The following is a 21,773-nucleotide window of genomic DNA, read 5'->3' on the forward strand; positions in this document are numbered from 1 at the left end:
CCCCGCCCCCAGAATAAGCAGGAAGCAGCCTTGGAGAGTTTGGCACGCTCATTCTTCTCTCCCAGCAGAACTATTGCGGGGAAGCATGGGGACACAGTCAGCTGGCAAGGCCAAACTGCCCAATGATGTAGGTAGGGGTTCTGTGTGGGGGTTCCAGCCCACCTCTCCATGACCCTCAGCCAGTCCCTTCCCCTCCCTCTCAGCATCCCCATGTATAAAATGGAAAGTTGGGGGGCTGCGATCTGTCCGCAGAGATGGGTTCCTGCCACCTGATGCCCATGGGACCCCTGCGATGAGCAGACCTCACCGTGGGCCATGGCTGTTACTCGACTCCTTCAACACAAAGGCAAGCCTGTCGGAGGGAAAGGGTCTGACTGCTCAGCCCACATCCCAGGCAAGTGTGAAGACCACGAACACTTCTTAGTGGGATCTGATCCTTTAAAAAAAAATGCAGGCTCTGTGCTGTGTTCAGGCTAGAACGCAAATGAAACTAGTGGTCAAGATAGGAGCTTTGGGGTCAAAAGATCTGGTTCAGGGCCTTCCTCGGCCACACTCACTCCTTCATTGAAGAAATATTTCCTAAACACCAACTATGTGCCAGCCTCTGTCATGGGCGGGGAGACGAAGTGTTTAAAGAACGAGCAGGCTCTGTTCCCCAGAGAGAGTCATGAAATAAATACTCCCAATGTATGAAGGGATGAGGGGCGAGGGTCCCCCCCACCCCGAGCTGTGGCGAGGGTCCAGGGGTGACGGGGGTAGATCACCTGCTTGCTATTGTTGGTGCTCATCAAAGGGGTGCCGCCCAAGCCCAGTCTGGAGAGGGAGAGTCGGGAGAACAGACACTGGCAAGGCCCGTCCGAGGAGGGGCCACCCCAGCCCATGCGGCTTCCCCAACGCAGCCGACGCTCAGTGTGGGCTCCGGCGAAGCCCAGCCTACAGGGCGGGTCTGCAAAGCAGCAGACTGTCCCCAGCCACGGAGACACCGATGCCGCACCAGACACGTGTCCCACAGCCACAAGCATCGGAGTGATGACCCAAAATGTGGGACACTCTCGGGAACAGAGATCCTGCCCAGAACCCCAGCCAGGATGGCAGCCTACTCCTACCGGCGGCAACGGCGTGGGCCTCCCACCCTGGCCTGACTTCAGGGGTGAAGGCTGTGCGGCCGGGCAGCCTCCAGACAACTGCACCGGGCTTGAGAAGCTTGGTGACTTCTGAGAAGGACACAGGTCCTTCATTTCCTCTTTCTGCATTCTTCTGTTATCTGGTCAAGTTAGGGCACTAGGGAGGTGACAGCAAAGCACGTAGCCTTTGCAGGGCCTGAGGGGCCAGGGCCCCAGATCCCTGTGTGACCCTGACCAAGTTACTGCCTGTCTCTGAGCCTCAGTTGTTCATCTATTAAACTGCACTCTTGATGCCCACCATGGGGCTGTTGGGAGGACTATGTAGGAGTGTATCCTACGGGGTTGAGCGCAGTGCCTGATTCATAATAACTGCTTAATAAATAGCAACTGCCATCATTATTATTATTTTAACTGCCAGTCGATCTGGCTGTCCTCAAAGGAACAAACAGGGTTTTATGGTCCGTTCTGTGGTGGGGGCTAGAAGCTGGGGGTGGGGGGGAGGCAGGTGCAAAGGAACAAGAGAGGTCTAAAGGTAAGTGCTGAAGGGGGAGTTAGCCCCTGCCGGGAGGGTGGCACGGCTCCACGCTCCACCCCGGCCAACCCCAGGGTAAGTGCTGGGAAGTGCCTGACCTCCTCCTGAGAGCCTCTCCCCCTGGTACTTGACTTGCCCACCCCTGGCCTCAGAAGCGGGGTGAGCAGATGGAGGCCAGGCAGAGAGGAGGCAGTGTTTCCACCCCGGGAAAGCTCTGCACAGCAGCAAGGAGCCCTATTGACAAATAAAGCCTGTTCTTGGCTCCGCCACCCACCAAGCCAGGCCCCTTTATTCCATTTCACTCTGCCTGATTCCTGACAGTGCACTGGCAATACACAGAATTCATCAGTCCTGGAGGCCCGAGCGAGTGTGGGCAGGTGCTAGCACATTCGAGGGAACTTGGAGGGGGGACGTGAGGTGGTGGCAGCGAATGTAAAGTGCTTTACTGCAGCGGGGACCGAGGGAGGAAAGGCCTCTTCCCGAGGTGGGCATTTTCTGAGCAAATAAAGCCTCTGACTTGCCTGCCACCGGGTAGCAAGCTGAAGTGACCGGAAAACTTCCACGGAATTATTTTTCTGCTGCCTTGTTTCAAAACGGGCATGGCCCTACTGTGGCTGCTTTCATGCTTATAAAAGTAGTATTTGAGCCATCGAGAGCCCGCGCAGGGATGTAAAGAACAGGGGAACTCGTCCGCAGTCTTACCGTCTTCGGATAACCACGCTGACATGTCGGTAACAGGGCCGTGTGGCTGTTTCTCCCATTCTCTGCGCATATTTTTACACACATCTACGGTCTGAGTGAGATCCTCTTAGGTCAGCGGTTTTGCAGCCTGTGTTCCCCACTTAATAATAGACCTTGGACATCCTGCCCTGTTACTAACTGCGGATTCTGAACATCAGCTTTTCACGGCTACACGGTCTTGGGTGAATCACACACCCTGTGTGATCGGGCTCTGTTCACTCTGTCAGCATCATCTGGCACCTTCTCTCCACCTGGCCCTCTGCACTCAGCCACATGGGCCTTCCTCTGCCTCTGGGCACATTTCACTCCATTTACTTCAGTGTTTGCTATTCTTTCTGCCTGGAATACTCATTTCCTCCTTCACGTCATTAATTTTCTTCCCTTCTTTCAAATTTCAACTGAAATGTTTCTTCCTCCAGGAAGCCTTCCCAGATATCCAAGATCAGAGCCGATCTCCACCCACACGGTTCCATGTGCTTTGCCCTCTTGTTACTTATCCTGATTGTAATTAAACAATTGAGTAATTCCACCCCCACCCCGCCCCGTCTTCCCACTAGAATGTAAGCTCCTAGAGATCAGAGACTCCGTCTTGCTCAGCTCAAAGCCACTGGGAGAGCACTGTGTCTGGCACACGGGCATCCTTAGCATATACTTGCTGATTTAAAGGAAGGAAGGGAAGGAGGGGCAGCCATGGACACTCACTGTCATTATGTAATGTCCCCTCCCTCCCGCCTTCCCACTCTCCTTCCGCCCTTCCCTCCTCATAAAACACCTGCCAGTGGGCTACCTGTTTCGGCATCTCTCTGTGGCTATGGGGACCTGAAGGTGAAGGGGAACAAAGTATGGAATGTGCTCATACGTTTCCTGCCACGTCATCACACAGCATTCTCTCTGCGAGAGACCAGAGGAAAACTGCTCTCAGGCCTCAGGAAGAGGAATAACCAGGCTTCTCAAGCACAGGTGATCTGTTTTCATCTCACGGACATCTCTGACCTGCTTCCCTCTTTGAACTGGCTGCCAGGAAGCTCAGGGCCAAATCTCTGTCCTGCCTTTAGCGAGTGTTCTGGGAAAGACACTCACCTTGGCTTCAACTCATTTCTCTCAGCCCCCCTATATCTTCTCCCCAATCTCCTCACTCATTCATTATTTAAAAAAATCTTTGTTCGGTGCTGAGAAGCCATCACTCATCTTTTTTGAAATTGGGGGTGGGTGGGAAATAAATGGAATTAAAACTGCCCGCAGGCCAAATGCAATGTGGTAGGCTGAATAAAATAGACCACATTAGCGGAAAAACTGGTGACCTTGAAGAAAGTGTGTGGTTTGTTGAATAGCATGGTACCAACATCCGTTTCTTGGCCTCGACAGACGTACCGTGGTTATTATATATGATGTTGATATTAGGAGAAGCTGGATGAAGGATAAATGGGAAATCCCTTTGTGACTTCTCAGTAAATCTAAAATTAAATCTAAAAATAATGAACTTCTTAAATAAAATGGGCTCACAGGCTACTGGGAGATTGTTTCCTCCCGGGAGTCCCCTTGAGGAGTCGTCTTTACCTGAGAACACGGCATGCGCTCTGGGGACCTGGGGGCGTTTCAGAATCAACCAGACCCATTCAACGTTTGTGGAGCTGCTACCATCAGCCCAGCTGGCCAGGTGCCGAGCACGGTTCTAGAACCAGAATCCTGATCCCCGCATGGGAGTCCCAGCTTTGCCTCGCACTAGCTGCGTGACGCTCTGGGTCTCAGCTGCTGCACCTGTAAAATGGGCTCACCCGAGAAGCCGCTTTCACGGGGTGTGTGGGTGTGAGGTTTAATGGCATAAAGCAGAAAGAGGAGCCTGTCTCAGGCTATTGAGGAGAATGGTGGCTTATCACCAGCATGTATTTCTTTCTCGAAGTTCTAGAGGCTGGAAGTCTGGGGTCAGGGGTCAACACGGTCAGGTTCTGGTGGGGACCCTCTTGCCAGATGCAGACTGCCCACTTCTTGCGTCCCCACTTGTGGGGAAGGAGCTCTGTGGGGGACCCTCTAAGAAGGACACGAATCCCATTTGCAAGGCTCCACCCTCATGGCCTAAGGCTATGATGTTGGGGGGGTTAGGGATTCCACAGATACTGTCCTAATACTGTCCTAATAGCGTCATGTTGGGGGTTAGGGATTCCACAGATGAATGTGGGGGACACAAGCATTCCGTCCCTAACAGCGACACTCAATAAATTTAACCTTCATTATTCATGTCATCGTCAGCTCGTTCCTCCTTTCATCCCTCAACAATCCTGAAAAAGACGTGTTATTTATGATGCTTCTCTGGGCAAGGGCAGGGAAGCATGGACAGGTGCAGGGGCTCTCCAGGGTCACCCAGCTATGAAAGCAAACACAGCAAAGCTGGGATTCGAACCCAGTCTTCCGGACTCCAAACCCAGAGCTCTTCCAACTACATCGTATGTCCTAAAAGAAGCTGACAGATGCCCCCTCTGTCGACCACTCCCGCCCAGACACCACGACACGGTACAGGGCATCTCCTAAGCACCACTCTGCTCTCCCCTTGACCTTTTCATGGCCTTTTCTTCTCCTCTGCATTGAAATCAGGTACCCCCACATTAGTGGGGCATTCAAGGCCCTCTGCTATGAAGACAATCTCATGCTTCGTTCCCCAGCCATGTGGTTACCCACAGTCAAACCTTCTGGCTCCCTCAGGGACACCCTCTTCCTCCCCAGCCCCTCTACCCCCAACCCGTCTCATTCTGCAAGGTAGGCTCCGACGCCACCTGGCCCACGATCACCGCTCCCATCGCTGCTGCCCTGGCTTTCCTGCCGTCAGGATTTAGCCCAAACACACACCGCCATTTATTGAGGTGATCGGTCTCCTGGGCCCAAGGTCCTCGTCCCTGCCTTGCTCCCTGTCACTGCCCCCCCCCAAAACCCCAAGCAAGTTCTAGCAGTGGGGCAGTACAGCGTGGCAGCTAAGGCCATGGGCTGTGGAACAGACATGGCCTGGGCTCAGTCCTGCTCTGCAAGGTCAGCGGCATGACCTTGGCAAGTCGCTTTCACCTTCTCTACGTGTCCGCCTCACCAACTGGAAACTGCAGGTCATAGCCAGCCCCCGCAAGGGGCAGCCTGAGGGTTTAATGACATTATGTGTGAAGTCAACTCCCAGGACCTGGCACACAGCTAGCCTTCTCTAAAGCGCGCGCTAACGATACTATTTCAGTCATCGTGGGCTGCCCTGATGGACTGGCAGCCGGCAGCCGCGGGGTACGAGCCCAAGCCAGCTCCCACTTTCTCCGCTCCTCCTTCTCCGCGCTCCACCATGAACCTGAGGTCAGGGCCACTGAAGCTCCCGGCACTGCTGGCAAAACAGTAGTCACGAAGAGCTCAGCTGGCCTGCGGCCCCACGTGGGAGGCTGCCCTGCTCCAAGGACTGCTGGGAGATGGGCTCGGGAGGTCGGGGGACGGCCCCTACTGCTTGCTCTCGGCTGCGAATTGGAGGCATGCAGCCAGGGGGGCTCCCAGCAGTGACCAGTCCTCAAGGCGGGTGGGTGCTGACTGCCCCGCTGCAGGTCTGACCGAAATCAGCTGCAAAGAGCTCCACACACAGCTCCTTCCCTTCCTCGGCCCCACGCATGCAGCCCTGGCGCCCATCCCCTCCCATGGGAGTCGGGCCGCTCACCTTGAGTCCGCTGCCTTCCGCTTCTGAGCCCGGGTCCACACCAGTGACGTAAATGCCCAGGCCGTACTCGGCTCCCCCACGAATTGTGAGGCCCAGGGACCGGCCGTCCCCCAGCACCAGGTTCACCTGCAGGAGGGACAAGAGATTGCTATTTGAGGGCCTGGAGGGTGACAAGAATGTCGTGGGGGGCAGCACAGCAGGCTCTGGAGTCCTTGGTATACCCCAAAGGGCACACCGATTCAGGCCTGGAACATTCCAGATCCCCTGCCCCAGCTCTGCCTCCAACTTGCTGAGTGACCTTGGGGAAGTCCCTCTCCCTCCTGGGGCCACAGCTCTAAGTACAGGAAAAGAAGGGCGATGAAGGAAGTGACCTCTACAGATCCCTAGAGTGACACGACTCTCCACATGTGCTCCACACTGTGGGGACCACAGACCCCCAGCTGCCCTTCACCGCACCTGTCAGCCAGGGAGAGCTCGCCCTGGCCCCAGGCTCCTTCACCTTCCATCTTCCTTAGGATCAAGGCTAAGTCCACTCCGCCTCCCTGGGGATCTCCCACCAGCCAGGGGTCCCCTGCCTCCCCCAGGAGTCTTCTGCTCTGCCACCCATCCCAGTAGCCCTCGGCAGTGTGGCCTCAGCTGTCCTTTCTTCTAGAAACACAGGGAGCACCTGCCGAGTGCAGGCCCAGGGCTGGGCCAGGGGACCAAGAGACGACCCAGACCCAGTCCTGCTCCCGAGGGTCTCAGCAGAAGGGCACAGAGACCAGGAAGCAGAACAGGACAGTGTGATCAGAGCGTGATGGGGTGGCTCAGGACGCACAGAAGGTGCAAGGCCCTGGCTGGGGGCGAGGGTGGTGGTTGGGGGGCTTCCCAGAGAAGGTGACATCTCTGATGAGACTGGAGGGTGAACAGGAGTCAAACTGCCCGATGGGAGGGCCTGCTGTGTGACCTTGGGCAAGTTACTTAATCTCTCTGTGCCTCAGCCTCCTCACCTACGGAAGGAGGATGAAAATAGGCTTATAAGGTTATAAAAAATAGGCCTCTTATAAAGAGACCTACGGAAAGGGTCACATTAAGAGATGACCACAGGCTAGTTTCTGGCCCACAGTGAATCTTGATAAACGTTAGCCACAGTTGGCTCCATTTTGCATGTGACAAAACCAGACAAGGCCACACAGCCACGGCTGACTCCTGCAGGCTGGCGGACGGTGGCCCGGAGAGAGCCCAACAGACGGAGTGCCTCTTGGGCGTTGGGTTCTAGGACCGCAGGCTCTGGGGTTGGCCCCAGCCCCTTCAGGCCAGAGTCGGCTCTGGGTTTGCTCCTCCGACAGGAAGACCACATCAGAAAGGAGAGCGTCTGTGAGGACCACAATGCTCTCAGGGGGCACTTGGGAATGATCCCCCAGAAGTGTCGGCGAGATGGATGTCCTGGAAACGGCAGGCTCTGAGGACGGGCTTGACAACCCAGCCCTTGTGATCTGCCCCTCCCGGCCCAGGACAGTGCCGCGGCCGGGACAGCTGCGGGGTGACGTGGGTTCGAGGCCCGCCCTGTCTGCTAGCACGCGGGGGTCTGGGCCCCCAGGGGGTGACAGTGTGCTGGTTACGGGTGCAGGCTCCGGAGCCAAACGGCTGGGGGGTCAGGCCAGCAGCAGCACTAGCTGGGTGTGCTACCCCACGCGGAGGCCTCGCTTATCCTCCACGAAGACGGGGAGTGCGCTCACACCACTTTACTGCATCGTTGTTAGAGGCGAGGGGTCCGCACACTTGGAGCGCTTAGCATTGTGTCCCGCACAGCGGAGGCACCCAGAAAACGCTGGCTGTTGTTCTTATCTTCCCGGTGGCCCTCGCCGGCCAGCCCTGAGGCTCGCTTGCACAGACAGGGGTGCCCTGGAAAGAAGGCCGAGTGGTCCTCCCCGAGGCTGCTGCCTCAGAGGCCGGGTCGGGCCGTGCAATTGAGCTGTGGCTGCTGTTTGCTCCACTCGCTCACCCGGCCCCCAGTCTGGGCCGGGCCTCGTGCTGGGCACAGGATCACAGGAGAATGGGATGGGGTCCCTGTCTCCAGGACGGGGAGTGGTGGCGGCTGGTGGCTCACGGCTGAGTCCCTGCCAGGAGCTGCCTCCCCCCGGAACAGCTCACATCCAGGGACCGGGAGAAGAGGGCAGGCGAAAGCCCCACCCCTGCCTCAATTCAGGACAACCCTGCGGGCCCAGCGCACCCCCAGCGCTGCCTTGGGACCGGTCGAGGCCTGGGCAGGGCTGGCGTCACAGCCACTGCGCCCCCGGCCCAGCCCAGTGTCGCCCATGCCCCATTACCAGCGCTGAACCCAGGGCACTGCCCTGCTGTGAAGATAAACGGCCACACACTTAACGGCTTCAAACAGCTCAGATTTATTGTTACGAGTTCTGGAGGTCAGAAGTCTAAAGTGAGTCGCCAAGACAGCATTCCTTCCAGAGGCTCCTTAGGGGGGACTGTTTCCTTGCCTTTCCTAGCTTCCAGAGACCACCTGCCTTTGGCTCATGACCCCTTCTTCTAACTTCAAAGCCAGTGGGGCAGCACCTTCCCACCTCTCTCTGCTCTGGGCAGGACACCCCCTTTTTCTGACTCGTTCCCTCCTGCCTCCCCTGTGACTGCACTGGGCCCACCCAGAGAATACAGGAGACCCTCCCCATCTCAAGAGCCTGAACTCATCCACCTCGGCAAAGTGTCTTTGGCCACGGAAGGGGGCATCTTCCCAGGCTCCAGGGAAGAGGCGGTGGGAGTCTCAGGTCATCATTCTGTCTACCACAGGCACTCCCCTAGAGACCTCCTCAGGGAAATCTTGGTCTCAGAGTCCATTCTGGGGAGCCCGACCTCAGGCAGAGTATCCCAGAAATATGACCTCCAAGCTGTGAAGGCCTAGGGGGTCAGCCAGGGAAAGGGGGAGGGAAGACAAGTATTCTGGGGGCAGGAAGGAGTGCAAAAGCTCAGAACCTGGACGGAGCACAGCTCGCAGGAGTCCCACAGGGTTCTGTGTGACTAAAGTAAGGCGGGGAGGGGACAAGATAAGCCAGTGCGGGGCCATGAGCCAGGCCAAGAAGACTGGGCTTGAGGAGAAAGACAGAGCTGCTCAGATTCATTCGGATTTTAGGAAGACTACTGGCCCACAGAGGGGACTGCTTCCTGGAGATCCTTCAGGAGAGGGTGTGCACCTTGAGACGGTGGTGGGGTAGGGGTGGGGGAGGCGGGGCTCAGACCTTCAGGAGACTGGCTGAGGACGGCGTGTGCAGCTCCCACCCGGATCCCCTGCCAGCAGAATGCACCCCTTCCTCCATGCTCTGCCTTCAGGGCCTGGGGTCCACACACCAAGGCTCCAGCCCAGCTCATGGGGTGGCTTGGAGTCAGTCCCTCCCCTCCCTGACCTGGGCTCTCCAGCTCCAAGCCCAGAAGATTCTGGGAGGAGAGAGCCAAGAGGAGCCCCATGACAGGCAGATGGCAGCAGCTGTCTGTGGCAGCCCCCTCGGAACACTGAGGATGGAAACAAACCTCCCCGCCTCCCCACCACCTCCCCGTAAATCCGTTACACGGGAGTGAAACGGAGCCTGTATCACAGAGCTGTAATAACAGTCCTATCGACCACGGGGTAATCTGCCTCAGTCACTTGCTGGAATTTAACCCTGCGTTTGGCAGGAAAAAAATTCACCTATGGGAAAGGGCACTGAGGTGCACAGCGAGAAGAATGCCACTCCCACCGATAATATGAACAACTCATTAAATTAATTAGTCACTAAACGTACTGAGTATTTCCTGAATCCCAGGCACTGGTTGCATTACCCCATTTAATCCTTTCCCTTCCTTTGTGGTTTCTACTATTATGCCCATTTTCCCAATGAGAACACTGAGGCAGGAGGGGTGAAATGACATGGCCAAGGCCACACGGTCAGCAGCTGGCCAGCCTAGGCACTTAAGCAGCACGCTGTGCTGCCTCCTCACAGCCCCGGGTTCAAATCCTGAGTCTGCACTTTACTCCTGGGAAACCAGGGGGCAGGGCCCACTTCTCTGATTCTCAGTTTTCCCCGTCAGTAAATTGAGAATTGAACAACATACCTGGGACAGGCACTGCCGCCCCCCTGCCTTCCTGCCTTGCCCTAAAACCCTGACCCTATCCAGGAAGCAACAGAGCAGCCCCGGAAGATGAAGTCAGTCTGGGCCAACTCTATTCCCCTCTGCCAGGGACACGGGTAGTCTGGGCCAGTTCTAGCTAACGGACATGATGAAGGACGTCTGCTGATGGATGCTGGGAGCGATTCTCCCCTCAGAGAAGAAAGAGGCATAGACACAGGATGAGAACGGCCTTCTGCCTGCCTGCCCCGCTTCCACTCTGCTTTGGACACAGCTGTAATGGCAGGAGCAGCAGCTGCCATTCTGCAGCTATGAAGCAACAAGCCAAAGACAAAAGCCAACAAGAGGAAGGACAGACTCACCAACAAACCATACCTGGGGCCACCTAGCCCCACTCAAGGCGTCCTGTAGCCTGGACATTCAGCCCCAGGCAGGGTGGATATATGCACGATGACTCCTTCATGGACCTCAGATCTTATGTCATCTTCTCAGTGAAGCCCTCCCTAGAATTATTCCACTCATACACCGTCCCCATGACTTTTCTTGTGTATCCCATTTACTATATACTATACATCACTTCGTGGAACACACACACACACACACACACACACACACACACACACAGAGGAACATGAGCCTTTGAAGGCCATTTGAAAGAATGAGCTTGCCCCCTGCCCCCAGCTCCAGAACAATCTCACTCCGAACCTCCACACAGACAGAAGGCCATCAGAGCACTGGAACCTTCCCCCAAGGTCTATTTCCCACCTTTGAGGTTCATCTTCAAGGACCAGGAACATCATGATAACATCATGATTAGCTCCAGGGGCTCTTCTGCTTTTACCTTTACTGCAGCCAGTCCCACCCCCCTTGGAAGTGAGTTTATAGCAGCCCTTTCTCTTCCCCCTCTTGTAAAGGTCTTTGCAGACCTGGAATCGATGTCACCGTTGTTCCCTTGCCAGCCAAGAGGACACTCAGTAAGTCCCTGCCACCTACAGGAAACTGTGTCCCGGCGCACACACTCCCAGCCCACCACTCCAGCCCCTCACTCTGTGCTCCAACTGTTAACTCTCACATGACACCAGTGCGGGGGGAGGGTGTTCCAAGACCCATCTAGTTTTTCCTAACCTCCCTCCCACTGCCACAGCTTTCCCTCTGCCTGACCACTGCTCCTGCCACTGCCATGTAGCCAATTTCCAAAGGCTACCTCCTCCAGGAAGCCTTCCCAACTCTCTAGCTGGCAGGATCTCCCTCCTCTGTACACCACAGCACCCTCCCCGTCCCTTTTACAACCATGCCTCACATCGGACCTTGGGGCACCTCAGCTTGCCTCCTCTGGGCTCCTCACGCTGGGGAGGCGGCACAGGGTCATGTCAGGACAGAGGGCTTGGAAAGAGACAGATCTGGCCTTGCCCCTGAACTCCACCCCTCCGGGCTGCGTGCTGTCGGGCACCGTCATTGTTCTGCTGCAGCACTAAGTCTGACGTGAAGACGGGAAAACTCACACGACCTCGCACCCCTTAGGATGGCTACATCAAAGCAAACAAACAATCCCCAGAAAATACCAAGTGTTGACAAGGCTGTGAAGAAAGTGGAACCCTCGTGCGCTGCGCGGGGGGGATGTATATCGGTACAGCCACGTCCTTTCTGGGTATTTCCCCAAAAGGACTGAAAGCAGGGTCCCCGAGAAATACGTGTATAGTCACAAACACAGCATTATCCACAAGAGCCAAAAGGATGAGACCCCCCAGGTGAACAAAATGCGGTCCCTCCGTTCAGCAGAACCTTATCGGCCTTAAAAAGGAAAGAAATCTCGCCACCTGCTACAACCCGGAGGAACTCGGGGGTCGTGAAGGCAAAATGGAGTAAACAAGTCAGAAAAAGACAAAATACCGTCTCTCCACTCATGCGAGGTACCCAGAGTGGTCCAATTCGGAGAGACACAGTAGACTGGTGGCTGGCAGGGGCTGAAGAAAGGAAGGCAGGCAGGGTGACTGTCCTTTAATGGGTTTGAGTTGGGCAGGAGCAAAAGCGTCCTGGAGATGGGGTCACAGAGCAGTTGGCATGCACTTCATGCCACTGACCTTGGTACCACTCAGAATGGTGAAGAGGAGACATTTTATGTGATGTGTGTTTGGCCACAATTTAAAAGAAACCCCAGAGCACTGGCATTCTACCACCTTGCCCCTAAACCATTGTTCCAGGTTTCCCAGCGGGGACGGCCCCGGGGGGGCTCCACCCCCATCAGCCCCAGCTAACCAGGAAAGAACCCCAAAGAGGAAGGCCTGACTCCTGCTGAGCTTGGATGAGCCTCCCCTCCCTTGTGGGTGAAGGAGAGGTGACAGAGACGGAGAACATGCCTTTCCTCTCCGGAGAGCGACGGGTAGGGCAGCAGCCCCCCAAGGGCACACAGTCGCAGCGCTTCAGACCCCCACAACAATGCCAACTGGGGAAACAGATGGCCACATCCTCCTCTGTAACTTTGCAAAGAGCCCTGTGTGAGGGTCTGATCACACAGGACTCGGATTCACACCCAGCAAGCATTTACTGAGCTGCTACCACGCCCCGGGCTGTTGGCAAGGTATTTTCATTTTAGTTCAGTCACTCATGTAATAAATACTGAGTGCCTATGCTGTGCCAGGCACTGATCCAGGCACTGCGAGTGTAGCAGGGCACAGAACCAACAACCATACCGCCGCGGCCCTTAGTGGTGGGGAGAGTGGTCCCGACCATTGTCTCCATTTTGCAGAGGAGACTGAGGCTCAGAGCAGTTATGCCACTTGTCCAAGGTCACACAGTGGGCAAGCGGCGGAGCGGGGATTTGAATCCAGGCAGCCCGGCTCCGGTGTCTCACCCTCCCTGTCATACTGACGCTATCCCACGTAAACCCTACAATGAAGTTTATTCCAGATGCATCTGTGGAGGCTGAGGGGCAATCCAGACTGGGAACCAGAGCGATGAGCCGTGCTGTACCCTGCCCCTCTTTGCCTCTGAGGACATGACCGTAACTTGAGAGCAGCTGGGTCTGATTCCCAGAGAGTTACATCTGTTCTTCCTTCTGTTCCTTCCTTCAGCCGCGCAGGATGGCTCCCGCACTTCAGCGAGGAGAACAGCGTTCCTAGCAACGGCAGCAACGCTAGGACCAGCTTCAGTGGACAGCGTTGGGTGCTTTTCCCAAGTCGTTTTGCGACGTGTGTGATGTTTCCATCACTACTGCCCTGGGCACTCTGTCCCTAGAAGGTGTGTGTCCACTGGAGTTGGGATAGGAGTGTTGAAGGTTGGCATGGGAAGCCTGGGAGTCTGGTCGTGGTGATTTGGAATATTAGACAATTCCAGGACAACAGAGAGAAGAGAGTCCGTGCCCACCAAGCTCCAGGCCCAGGGAACAGGAGTGCAGGCCCCAGGGAGATTTCCCCACACCCCTCACAACAGGAAATGGGGGTTTCCAGGCTGCATCCAGCAGGAAGAAGAACAGAAGAGAGGGCAGAAGCTTGTCTGGAGCTATGAGATCTGTGAAGGCCATGCTGGTGTGGTCCAAGGGATTTCCTGCCTCCTGAGGTCTCTGGTCCTCTCTGGAGCACAATTCTGTAAGCCTCTTCCTTCCATACTCCTACATAAGTTATTCTAAGACTCCTAGGGGGCACCTTATCTCCTCCCAGCCCTCCTACTCATTCAGTTCCAGCCACAGGGCCCTTCTTGCTAAGCCTTGAGGACGTGAGTTGGTTCCCACCTCGGGGCCTTTGCACATGCTGTCCTTGCTGCCTGGGATTTTCAGCCCCCAGAGTGCATGGCAACTCCTTCTTCCTTCCGAGGTCTCAGCTCAGAAGTCATCTCCTCAGAGAGGCCCTCCCTGACCACCTTATCCGAAGCAATGCCTCCCTCTCCGTCACCCTCCACCTGTCTCCGGATTTTACTTCCTTCCATCACTCTTCACCACCTTAATGATCCTCTCACTTGTGCTACTTTCTGGATTACGGTCTCACTCCTCCCATGACCTCCAAACTCACCAGAAGCTTCTCCACAGCAGGACCTCATCTCTCCTGTCCATTTCTCTATTCCTCCCTCCCATCACAGCGTCCAGCGCACTGAAGGTGCTAAGTACTAAGTACGGGGTGACCGGGGTGACCCGTGGAACGGGTCCTAGTGGCCACAGTGCCCTGAGTCTCTCTCGGATTCCTGGGCTTTGAAATGTGGACGAGGGCAGCTACCCCGCTGGGCAGCCGTGACGATTCACCAAGATGTTGTAAGCACCGTGCCCAGCACCCATCAGCACCACACCTCATGCAGGGAAGGGGCTCGAGGGAAAGATAAAGCCAGTTCCCTGCCCAACCCTGGAAGGTTGACCTTGAAAATGACTCCGCACCTCAAGCAGCCGTGCTGGCTCCAGACCTGCTGTGGAGCAACACGGATCGCCCGGCAGGGAGGGGGTCCGAGCCCACCTCTGCCCCCCCCCAGCGCTGCCCCCACAAAGAATGCTGGGCGGTCTGCCGACGGGCTCCCTGCGCTTCTTGCCCAGCACTGAAGCCGCTGCCTACAGACTGACGTCTGCGCAAAGAGCACGAAGCACGCTAAACGGCCGGGTGGTCTTACGGACGGGAAAGGAGAGCCGAGCAACAGTATCCAGACGGCAGGCCTTGGCCCGGAGCCCCAAGCCATGGGGCCTCCGGGCTGTCGGTGCCGGAGTCGAGGTCCTAAAACACCGGGAAAGCCGTGGGCAGGACTTACACTATCTGGGCTCCAGAGCAACCACGGTGTGCGAGGCAAACAGCACCCGCGGCAACGCTTCAAAACTCGGGGGAAGCATCTCCCGGTCTCTCGTTCTTGCTCTTTTTTTTTTTTTAACTGAAACAGTCACGATATGAGGGGAGGAGGGCTTTGATGCCCGCCCGCCACGGCCTTCGGGCGACCACAAGCCTGCCGCCACCCGCTCCAGTGTTGGTGGTTCTGGCCACCAAAGCGCCCAGCCCTGGAAAGAGGCAGAGAGCTGACAGGTGGAAATCCCTTTCCCCTGGGAGGCGCACCCTGAGCTCCTCTGCTTTGGTTCTGGAACTGCCCACACCGGTCAATTCTCACTTGGTACAAGGTGACCAGCACCTGTTCCTGTTCTTGACAACCCAAGACACACACAGCTGCAGCAGTTCCCTGCGGAGCCCAGAGTCCGGGCCGCTGCATGCGGCCGTGCGCCTGGGTCTGGACCACGGAGAAGTCGAATCATGTTGAATTTAAAGGGGAGCTCTGAGCTGTCTCCTCCCTTTTGCACTCCAGGGGCTAGAATGGGGACCTGGTGTGGCACAGCTTAAACCATCAGGAGGGGCAACAGCCCAGGGGATATTGATGGGGTGAGGGTGGGCCCCACAGTAATATGGGGAGCAGAGCTGTCACTCCAGCCCCCTTTGTCCCCTCTGCTCTGGGTCAGAGAGAAATAAATGATCTTTTTTAAGTCATAGTCTTTGGGCTCTTTGGTTGCAGGATCTTAGCCTGCATCAGAATATACGTTGCATGGGTCAAAAAGAAAAGAAAACAAGATGAAACCCTTTGGTAGGGGCCTTGAGAGAAGGACCCAGCCCCTTTGTCCAGCCCCTAAGAGGCGTCCCTGTTTGGGTCTGGCAGGGAGAATGGGGTCTTGGGGGACCAGCCTCCCCCGCCAGCCTCCTGCCCCTCACCGGCCTGCCGAGGCCAAGGCCCGGCAGCTCACCTTTTTCTCATCCCTGCTTTGCAGAAGATGCAGGGTGCTCCTCGAGTCCCCCTCCCGCTGCCTCAGGGTGCCGCCGTGGGTCAGGGGCAGGCCTGAGGGCGGGGAGATGCTGCGGCCCTGGGGGTCCACCCAGGTGTAGATGTGGTTGGTGACGTAGCCCCCGGGGACACGCCCCGCTGAGTACACTGACAGCACCAGCTTCTTCGAGCCCTTCAGAGCCTAGAGAGAAAGAAGGGGGGGGATACAGGGATTAGCAGGGACTACCCTCCCAGTACTCAGAACTTACTTCCCTCAGGCCAGCCCCCGAGTCCCCCCTCCCCCCGCCTTTTATTTTCTCTAGGCCTCAATTTTTGTCCTATGGAAACAAGGACATCCAGCCCATCCCAATCTTGAAGTGGTCCAAATGTAAGAAATATGACCTCTCGGCACAGCTGTGCGGAGAAGAGCTAACACAGCAGGCCTCAGACCGCATCCTTACAGGAAGGCCTGCTTGGCTGCCATCTGGGAACCTGGATTCTGAGCACTCCTCCCATTCCCTGATTGGGAAGGGTGGCTCACTGTGCCTCAGTCCCTTGTGCAAGCTATGTGGGGGTCTGGAATGTAGGTCCAGGCGGAGGAGACCTATGTGACCAGACCCCAATAAAAACCCTGGCACTAATTCTCGAAGGAGCATCCCTGGTGGACAACATTTCCCAGCTTATCCTGGGCTCATCCTGCAGCAAAGGGAGACTCAGAAGCTTGTGTCTGGTTTCCTATACACATTGCCCCCTGCACCTGTTCCCTGTGCTCATTTTGCTGGGTATCCTTTTGCTATCATGAATCTTTTTTTAAAGATTTTATTTACTTGAGAGAGAGTGAAAGAGCGTGAGAGCACAAGGGGCGCAGGGCAAAGGGAGAGGGAGAAGAAGACTCCCCACCAAGCAGGGAGCCCGATGCGGGACTTGATCCCAGCACCCTGGGATCATGACCTGAGCTGAAGGCAGATGCTTAACCGACTGAACCACCCAGGCACCCCTCGCCGTCATCAGTCTTAGCCACAAGTACAGCTATACTCCGAACCTGTGGGCCCTCGCAGAACCTGGGGGTGGCCTTAGTGACCCCGACAAGAGAGTCAAGAGCTGAAATGACTGATAATGATAGCCGGACATTTATAAAGAGCCTGTCTGTGTCACAACCTCTGTTCTGCACCTGGCATGCTTTGTCTCCTCCTGAAATCCTCATGGAATCCAATCTCGTTGGGAGAGAGGCCCATGATTCAGATGAAGAAATAGAGGGAAATTGCCTGCCTACACTGGGGGTGTGGGGTTCCTTTTCCATACCAACTGATTTTGAGTTATTCTGTGTTTTCCAGCCTGGGGACGGAAGCCCCGTGAGGAGAGGTGAGCCCAAAGTCTCTGCCCGGGGTGGACGCGGAGCTTGGCCACATCGCTTTCCTCCAGGGCACCTGGAGCTTAAATGAAGCCATTTATCGAGGGATAGTCACTTAGCGTGAGGATTCATAGCAAATCCTGCAACGGGGGGGGGCTGGAGCCTGCCCACACGAAGCCCACGCTGCCGTTAAAATCACATTTATAAACAATTATGAGGAGTACGTAACGGCGCGGGTCTGTGATATGCTGTACTGTGCTGTGGGGTCAAAAGGATGTAAATCGTATCTTCCAGTACGATCTCAGTGACGTTAAGATAAAAATCACCCAGAAAAGAACAAAACAAAACAAAGCTGAGGCGTGATGTGCCAACACGCCAACAGTGCCTCTCTCTGGGTGACAGGTTGATGCGTGACTATTATTTTTTTCTTCCTGTTTGTCAATATTTTCCAAACATTCCAGAATGAGGATACACTGCTTTTGCCCTCAGAAAACAACAAGAATATGCCTCAAAAAGGGGGAGGGGAGGACCTAGCTCTCTGAGTCCCCCAGGCTTGCCCAGATGTGCCCTGGACTGCATTCCCCTGACTCCCTAGTACTTTGGACAGACAAAAGGGGCCAAGGGAAGAGCTTTCCCCCACAGTGGGGAGCCCGGCTGGACGTCTGAGGCTCTCCCGGAGGAGGAAGGGTAAGCCGGGAAGGGCCGGGCCCCTCGATTCCGCAGCTAAATGCCAGTTCCCAGTGGAAGGACAATGAGAATATGGCAGCTCTCCAAAAGCTGCTTTTACAGAAGATTTCTGAGAAGATGAGCAGAGAGAGAACTGGTGCTCTTTTGGCAAGTCCCCAGGAGTCCCCCTGGTAGGACAGCTGGGAAGAGAACACCTGTGTGAAGTTCGAGGGGCAGGGTGGAGAGGCCAGCGAGCAAGCAGGCCTCTGGGGGAGCCAACAGGGAAGGGGGCTGCAGGGCAGGAACAGCCTCAAGAAACCTGTGAGGCCCCCCCACCCTGTGCCTTCTGACCCCTCTTCCCGGCCCAGGGCTCCCTCTTCCGTGAGGGCACTGCTGGCTGGAGGCCGGTCCCACTGGCCTGCTTCTTCCCTGCTCCCTCCCTCGACAGACTGTAAGCCTGAGCCCCACCGTTCACTTGACAATAGTTGACTTGAGGGCCTACTGTGTGCCGGGCCTGGGGAGAGCAAGTGGGCACATCCTTGTGGCACCTGCAGCCGGTGAGAGACGCGGCTTCCCCCGGCAGGTCTCAGAAAAGCCTGGCGACGCCAGAATCAGGAGCAGAGGAACCAAGTGGAAAGAACAGGAACGGTGGATGGAGGCAGAACTGCACGTGAGCCGTACTTCTGTCCCCTGTGAGTCATGAGTCCTGGGGCCGGCGCTTCCCGTCTCAAAGCAGCTCCGGGAAAGAACAATACCCCCTTCTCAGGGAGGTGGGGGTTCCAGGAGACCACGCGCAGGAGGTCCAGAGTCTTTGCACACAGTAGGAGCTCAACGGGTAGCCAAGCCCGCTCGCCTCTCTTCCCGGAGTGCCTGCACTGAGAAGGGAAACCGGGTGCAGGAAAGCCTCGTCCAAGCAGTCACACAAGAAGGCGGTGGCGGAGAGCGCAGTTTGTATTCTGTCTTGCTGGCCAGAGCGAATTCTCCCGGTCAGTTCTATAAATAGGCCAGCTGCAACCTTGAGAATGGAGAGGAGGTGAGTGAGAAGACCACAGAGAGCGGGCGCCGGGGAGGGCCTGGGAGGTCACCGAGTCTCCCACGCGCTGCCCGCCTCCCGTATCTTACAGAAGGGGACCGTGGGAGCCCCACGTGGGAAGGGACAGAGAGGGAACAAGGATGAAGAGCACAGCCAAGGACACACAGGAGGTCCGCCCTGGGCAAGCCCCCTCCCCTGTGCACGTCGGCTTCCCCATCACAAGACTGAGGGGCCAGAAGATCTGACAGCCGCTCAAGTGGAGACCCTTCTAGAACTCTGAGGTTGGCATTTTGGGTAAATGTGGGGCTTCCAGTGGGGTCCTGGAGAGCAAGAATATCACCATCCCAAACCGAACAAACCCAAGATTCCCAAAGCAGCACTTGCTGCCCCAGAGCAGGCTCTCAGAATCCTGCTGGGCTGCTGGGGTGCAGGGGTGCAGGGGTGCGGGGGCCGAGAGACGCGGCGCCAACAGCTCCACCCACCCCTTTTCAACTAATATGTGCGTATTTCACGCAGGGAAGGCAGGGAGGCCGAGGAGGGTCCAAGAAGCTCGTGTCTGTCTTCTTACTGCTTTTTGGTGTCCAGTTTTCCAAATAGCCACTTGCTTTTCAAAAGAGTGGCTTTGAACGGAGAAGTGAATTCCTAGAGAGAGCTGGCCGATGCGTGCTCGCCTGCTCGGCCTGCCCCAGCTCTGCACACGGCACGGCCACCCCAGGCTGGGGCGCCAGGGTGCCTCAGGTGCACCTGACCATTCAGCCATTCGTTTCTCAGAAGAACCAGCAGCTTCTCTGGCCAGAGCGAGCGTCCCGATAGCACACAGCTGAAGCAGCAGAGGAAACCCGAAAGAACTCTGGCTGTGAAACAGAGGCCCAGGCATGTCCCCGTTGCGCCACCGGCTTGCTGGCTGGCCCGGGGCTACGTCCTCCCCTCGCTGGGCCTCCGTTTTGCCAACCGGCAACGAGCAGCTTGAACTTACTAAATGCTGAGGTCCTGCCCCATAGGAAACTTCAGCGTCTTCTGGTTAGTGGCTCCATCTAGAAGGAAAGGCCGAATTTACCCACCGGACCGTCATGAGTCATGGCAACAGAGAGATCAGGGGCTTTGGGATACACAGGGATGGAGTCCAGGCAGCCCTCCGGGAGTGCGTCCTCAAGAGTGTGCAGGTTGAGGCTGCTACCAAGTCCTTGAACCAGATCCTGAGCCCGGGGGCTCCGAGGCTCCCTGTCAGCTGGAAGGGACACTGGAAGGACAGACGGAGCATCCAAGGTGTGGCAGGAAGCACACGGCAACTCAGCATTATCATTGGCAGCCGTGGACCTCCCCAGGGACCCAACAGCTGGGGAGACGGACATTCCTCCAATGGGACTGTGGCTGCTCGGCTCTGCTCCTTGCAGGCAGCTGTCTGCATGGGGAAAACCACATCCAACACCCACCTTAAAGAAACGTGGGCACTCTACTTGTGCAAGCTGGTGACTGTCACCCTTGCCTGTCTCCTGCGTGGCAGCCCGCACAACCAGCCGGTCTCCTGACCCAACTGTTTATGAGCTGTGCCACCTCACACAGGTTACTGACCCTCTCTGTTCATCTGCTTCTCTCCTGTAAAAGGAAGACCGTAATTCCACTCTCTCTTTAGGCAGAGGGGCCCTATACGGCACAGTGCCTATCCCCGGAGAATTCAGGGGGCTGTGGCTAGAAAGGAAACAACGTGAGATCTGGGGAGAGCCCACTAGAGGCGGAGCAGTCATCAGACCACTACGCTCCCACGCCTGTTACCATGCGTTTGCTGGTAAAACTTGACCTAGGGCTCGCGTGCATACCACGGAGTCAGATCCTGAAGTCTCGATCTGACCCGGCAGACGGCGTGGCTCGGATACCAACCATCAGGCAGAGGACTGTCGCGGCAACGTGTTATGATTACGGAAATGTAAATTATATGTGTATGTCTTCAAACTTAATAACCTGCTACTTGGATTAATGCTCTCAGGAGGCAAATTTGCCTCACTCAGCTCTTCAGAGCCAACTATCAAGCCCCCAAATCACAGCCCAGGCGACGGGATTCTCCGCTCCGTAAAGGGCAGAGACAGCAACGGGAGACGGCCAGAGCGTGAAGGGGGCGGGGCATTGTGTGTTCACACGGCAGACGCACAGATGCTCCCATGTTCGAGAACACGACCAAAGCGCAAGTGTGCAGTGGACCACGAGGTCGCAGGACGACCAGGCTCCCGTCCTCAGGGGCGTGCACGAAGGACGCATTCCGAAGTCTCAAGGAAAGGCACATCGTGGTGACTCATCCAGTTTATTTCAGGACAAAAACCTCGAGGGCCAAGGTCTTCTCTTCTCAGGAACAGAGATGTTCAGCCCGTCTGAGACCCAGGTTCAGGTTAGGGATCCCGAAGAGAGGAAAGGAGGATGCACACCTGCTCTTCCTGACCCCACCTTGCCCAGCGGGGGCTTCCGGCTCAGACTTACTGGGCATCAATCCTGATTCTGCTGTTGACTTGCTGTGTGACACAGCAAATTACCTAACCTCTCTGTGCCTGTTTCTGCATTTAAAATGCAACTGATGTAAGCATTATTAAGATAACCTAGGGGCGCTTGGCTGGCTCAGTTGGAGGAGTGTGCAACTCTTGATCTCAGGGTTGTGAGTTTGAGCCCCACGTTGGGTGTAGAGGTTACTCAAAACTCAAAAAAAAAGAAAAAGATAATGTGGACTGCCTATGTATAGTATATAGCATCTCGCACGCAATAGTACTAAATGTGAATTTCCTTCCTGAGTCTACCGGCTCCTTCTCCCAAACCCAAGCCCCAGAATCCTCTAAAGCTGTAATCTACACGGACACAAATACAGAAGC

General features: G+C 56.2%; 1 protein-coding gene across 6 annotated transcripts in view; it reads right to left on the minus strand.

Annotated features, from left to right (window-relative positions):
* The window catches only part of WHRN (whirlin), an 87,308-nt gene that overhangs the window by 47,646 nt on the left and 17,889 nt on the right, over nucleotides 1-21,773 (minus strand). For 5 of the 6 annotated variants that reach the window (XM_034664374.1, XM_034664372.1, XM_034664371.1 and 2 more), the window contains exons 2-3: nucleotides 15,855-16,073; nucleotides 6,068-6,193 (exon numbers count right to left, since the gene is read on the minus strand). In XM_034664374.1, coding sequence (XP_034520265.1) covers nucleotides 6,068-6,193; nucleotides 15,855-16,073 — 345 coding nt within the window. The remainder of the gene's footprint in view (nucleotides 1-6,067; nucleotides 6,194-15,854; nucleotides 16,074-21,773) is intronic. The other variant, XM_034664376.1, reaches the window with a different exon arrangement.

Source organism: Ailuropoda melanoleuca, chromosome 7 (genome assembly GCF_002007445.2).
Source record: "Ailuropoda melanoleuca isolate Jingjing chromosome 7, ASM200744v2, whole genome shotgun sequence".
Taxonomy (NCBI): Eukaryota; Metazoa; Chordata; class Mammalia; order Carnivora; family Ursidae; genus Ailuropoda; species Ailuropoda melanoleuca.